Source organism: Manis pentadactyla, chromosome X (assembly GCF_030020395.1).
Source record: "Manis pentadactyla isolate mManPen7 chromosome X, mManPen7.hap1, whole genome shotgun sequence".
NCBI lineage: Eukaryota > Metazoa > Chordata > Mammalia > Pholidota > Manidae > Manis > Manis pentadactyla.
The window spans coordinates 11,526,732-11,530,336 of NC_080038.1; the positions used below are offsets into that span (position 1 = coordinate 11,526,732).

Genomic DNA, 3,605 nt, shown 5'->3' on the forward strand with positions numbered 1-3,605 from the left:
AGCTCTTCCTCTGAGATTGGGAACAAGACAGGGATGCCCACTCTCCCCACTGTTATTTAACATAGTACTGGAGGTCCTAGCCACGGCAATCAGACAAAATAAAGAAATACAAGGAATCCAGATTGGTAAAGAAGAAGTTAAACTGTCACTATTTGCAGATGACATGATGTTGTACATAAAAAACCCTAAAGACTCCACTCCAAAACTACTAGAACTAATATCAGAATTCAGCAAAGTTGCAGGATACAAAATTAACACACAGAAATCTGTGGCTTTCCTATACACTAACAATGAACTAATAGAAAGAGAAATGAGGAAAACAATTCCATTCACAATTGCATCAAAAAGAATAAAATAACTGAATAAACCTAACCAAGGAAGTAAAGACCTATACCCTGAAAACTATAAGACACTCTTAAGAGAAATAAAAGAGGTCACTACCAAATGGAAACTCATCCCATTCTCTTGGCTAGGAAGAATTAATATTGTCAAAATGGCCATCCTGCCCAAAACAATATACAGATTCGATACAATCCCTATCAAATTACCAGCAGCATTCTTCAATGAACTGGAAAAAATAGTTCAAAAATTCATATGGAACCACCAAAGACCCCGAATAGCCAAAGCAATCCTGAGAAGGAAGAATAAAGTGGGTGGGGGGGGATCTCGCTCCCCAACTTCAAGCTCTACTACAAAGCCACAGTAATCAAAACAATTTGGTACTGGCACAAGAACAGAGCCACAGAGCAATGGAACAGAATAGAGACTCCAAACATTAACCCAAACATATATGGTAAATTAATATACAATAAAGGAGCCATGGACATACAATGGGGAAATGATAGTCTCTTCAACAGATGGTGCTGGCAAAACTGGACAGCTACATGTAAGAGAATGAAACTGGATCACTGTCTAACCCCATACACAAAAATCTGAAATGGATCAAAGACCTGAATGTAAGTCATGAAACCATAAAACTCTAAGGAAAAAACATAGGCAAAAATCTCTTAGACATAAACATGAGTGACCTCTTCTTGAACATATCTACCCGGGCAAGGGAAACAAAAGCAAAAATGAACAAGTGGGACTATATCAAGCTGAAAAGCTTCTGTACAGCAAAGGACACCATCAATAGAACAAAAAGGTACCCTACAGTATGGGAGAATATATTCATAAATGACAGATCCGATAAAGGGTTGACATCTAAAATATATAAAGAGCTCACACACCTCAACAAACAAAAAACAAATAATCCAATTTAAAAATGGGCAGAGGAGTTGAATAGACAGTTCTCTAAAGAAGAAATTCAGATGGTCAACAGACACATGAAAAGGTGCTCCACATTGCTAGTTATCAGAGAAATGCAAATTAAAACCACAATGAGATATCACCTCACACCAGTAAGGATGGCCACCATCCAAAAGACAAACAACAACAAATGTTGGCGAGGTTGTGGAGAAAGGGGAACCCTCCTACACTGCTGCTGGGAATGTAAATGAGTTCAACCAGTATGGAAAGCAGTATGGAGGTTCCTCAAAAAGCTCAAAATAGAAATACCATTTGACCCAGGAATTCCACTCCTAGGAATTTACCCTAATAATGCATCAGCCCAGTTTGAAAAAGACAGATGCAACCCTATGTTCATCGCAGCACTATTTACAATAGCCAAGAAATGGAAGCAACCTAAGTGTCCATCAGTAGATGAATGGATAAAGAAGGGGTGGAACATATAAACAATGGAATATTATTCAGCCATAAGAAGAAAACAAATCCTACCATTTGCAACAACTTGGATGGAGCCAAGAGGGTATAAATAAGTCAGGTGGAGAAAGACAAACACCAAATGATTTCACTCATCTGTGGAGTATAAGAACAAACAAAAACTGAAGGAACAAAACATCAACAGACCCACAGAACCCAAGAATGGACTAATAGTTACCAAAGGAAAAGGGACTGGGGAGGATGGGTGGGAAGGGAGGGATAAGGGCGGGGAAGAAGAAAGGGGGCCTTACGATTAGCATGTACAGTGTTGGGGGGGCACAGGGAGGGCTGTGCAACACAGAGAAGGCAGATGGTGATTATACAGCATCTTGCTACGCTGATGGACAGTGACTGTAGTGGGGTATGTTGGGGGGACTTTATGAGGGGGGGCGCGTGGTAAACATAGTGTTCTTCATGTAATTGTAGATTAATCATACCAAAATTAAAAAAAAAAAAGAACTAACCATGACAGAGGTCAAGGAGGACCTGTTAATGTGGTTCATACAGGCTGGCCTCCCTCTTGGGCACATGGCAGAATGGAGGTGGGTTGAAGGAAGGAGGATCTGGTAGAACAAAGAGTAGACAGAAGTTACCTGGCATAGTTTTAATAGATACCTTGTAAGCAGAAGTGTTCCATGGTAAAGTAAATTTGAGAAACACTAAGTTACAAGAAGTTAAAATAAATATTTTCCCAGTAAAATGAAGAGCGGAATCATTCTGAGCAGGAAAGGCAGGATGCTCAAAGGCTCATGGGTCAAAAGGTGGGTATAAATGTGCGCTACGGGTGAGAAGTATCAACGCGCTTATGTGGCTGGAGTAGGCTGTCCAAGTGCAGCGGGGCGGCCAAGGGGGCCGTTAAGTGGAGCACGTTACCGGCTGAGGACTTTAGAGTGTATGATTAAGAGGTTTAATTTTTTTCAAGAGATAATTAAGAGTGACTATGAGTGTCTTAGAATGAGAGTGGCCTAATCCAAATAAAAGCTGATGAAAGTATTCATGTTGCTCTGTGTAGGACACATTGGAATAGAGACAAGAAATTAAGAAGCCAGAAAGGAGGCAGATGCACTGTGGATGTACGATGGCAATTGACTATTATGTGATTATGGTGGGAATGAAAAGGAAGCAGAACCAGGAAAGCTTCCAGAGAAAGAAATGCTTAGTGGCAGGCTTGAAGTAGAAAGTAAATGAAGGAGATAATTCTAAAGTTGGAAAATAATTACAATGCTATTTCATCATAATTAAAGATCTTGGGAAAACCATTAGCCCTCCACAGTTGCATGAGGGAGGCCACGAATTTTGTTTTGGGGCATCACTGAGCTCAGCAAGTAGACACCATGAACGAAGTTCACCCTCCCAAGCTGAAAAAATTTATGGACAATAAGTTGTCATTGAAATTAAATGGTGGCAATCATGTGCAAGGAATACTGCAGGCATTTGATCCCTTTATGAGTCTTGTGATAGATGAATGTGTGGAGATGGCAACTAGTGGGCAACAGAACAATACTGGAATGGTGGTAATACGAGGAAATAGTATGACTGTGTTAGAAGCCTTGGGACAAGTATAAACAATGTGCTACCAGAAAAACAACTGCTTCCATGTGTCCCTTCTCCACAGCACCTGTTTTACTACAATACAAAAATCGGGTGTGTATGTTTTCACACTGAACTTTTTTGTGAATAAACTTTTGTAATAGTCAAAAAAAAAAAAAGAAAAAGATCTAGAATACCCATCCGACCACAATAAGTAATCACTTCTTTCATTCCAAACAAAAATTAAAGGATGATTTACGTGAGAGGATGAAATGACAACCCCCATCCATTTCGCTGTGCCTACGGAGAACCAC

At 39.9% G+C, this 3,605-nt stretch overlaps 1 protein-coding gene across 1 annotated transcript; it reads left to right on the forward strand.

The window, feature by feature from the left end:
* The first annotated feature begins 3,095 nt into the window (after positions 1-3,095).
* Positions 3,096-3,326, forward strand: LOC118926178 (small nuclear ribonucleoprotein G-like). The gene has a single exon (XM_036912758.2). It carries the CDS (start codon positions 3,096-3,098, stop codon positions 3,324-3,326), a length of 231 nt encoding a protein of 76 aa, XP_036768653.1.
* Positions 3,327-3,605: the final 279 nt, after the last annotated feature.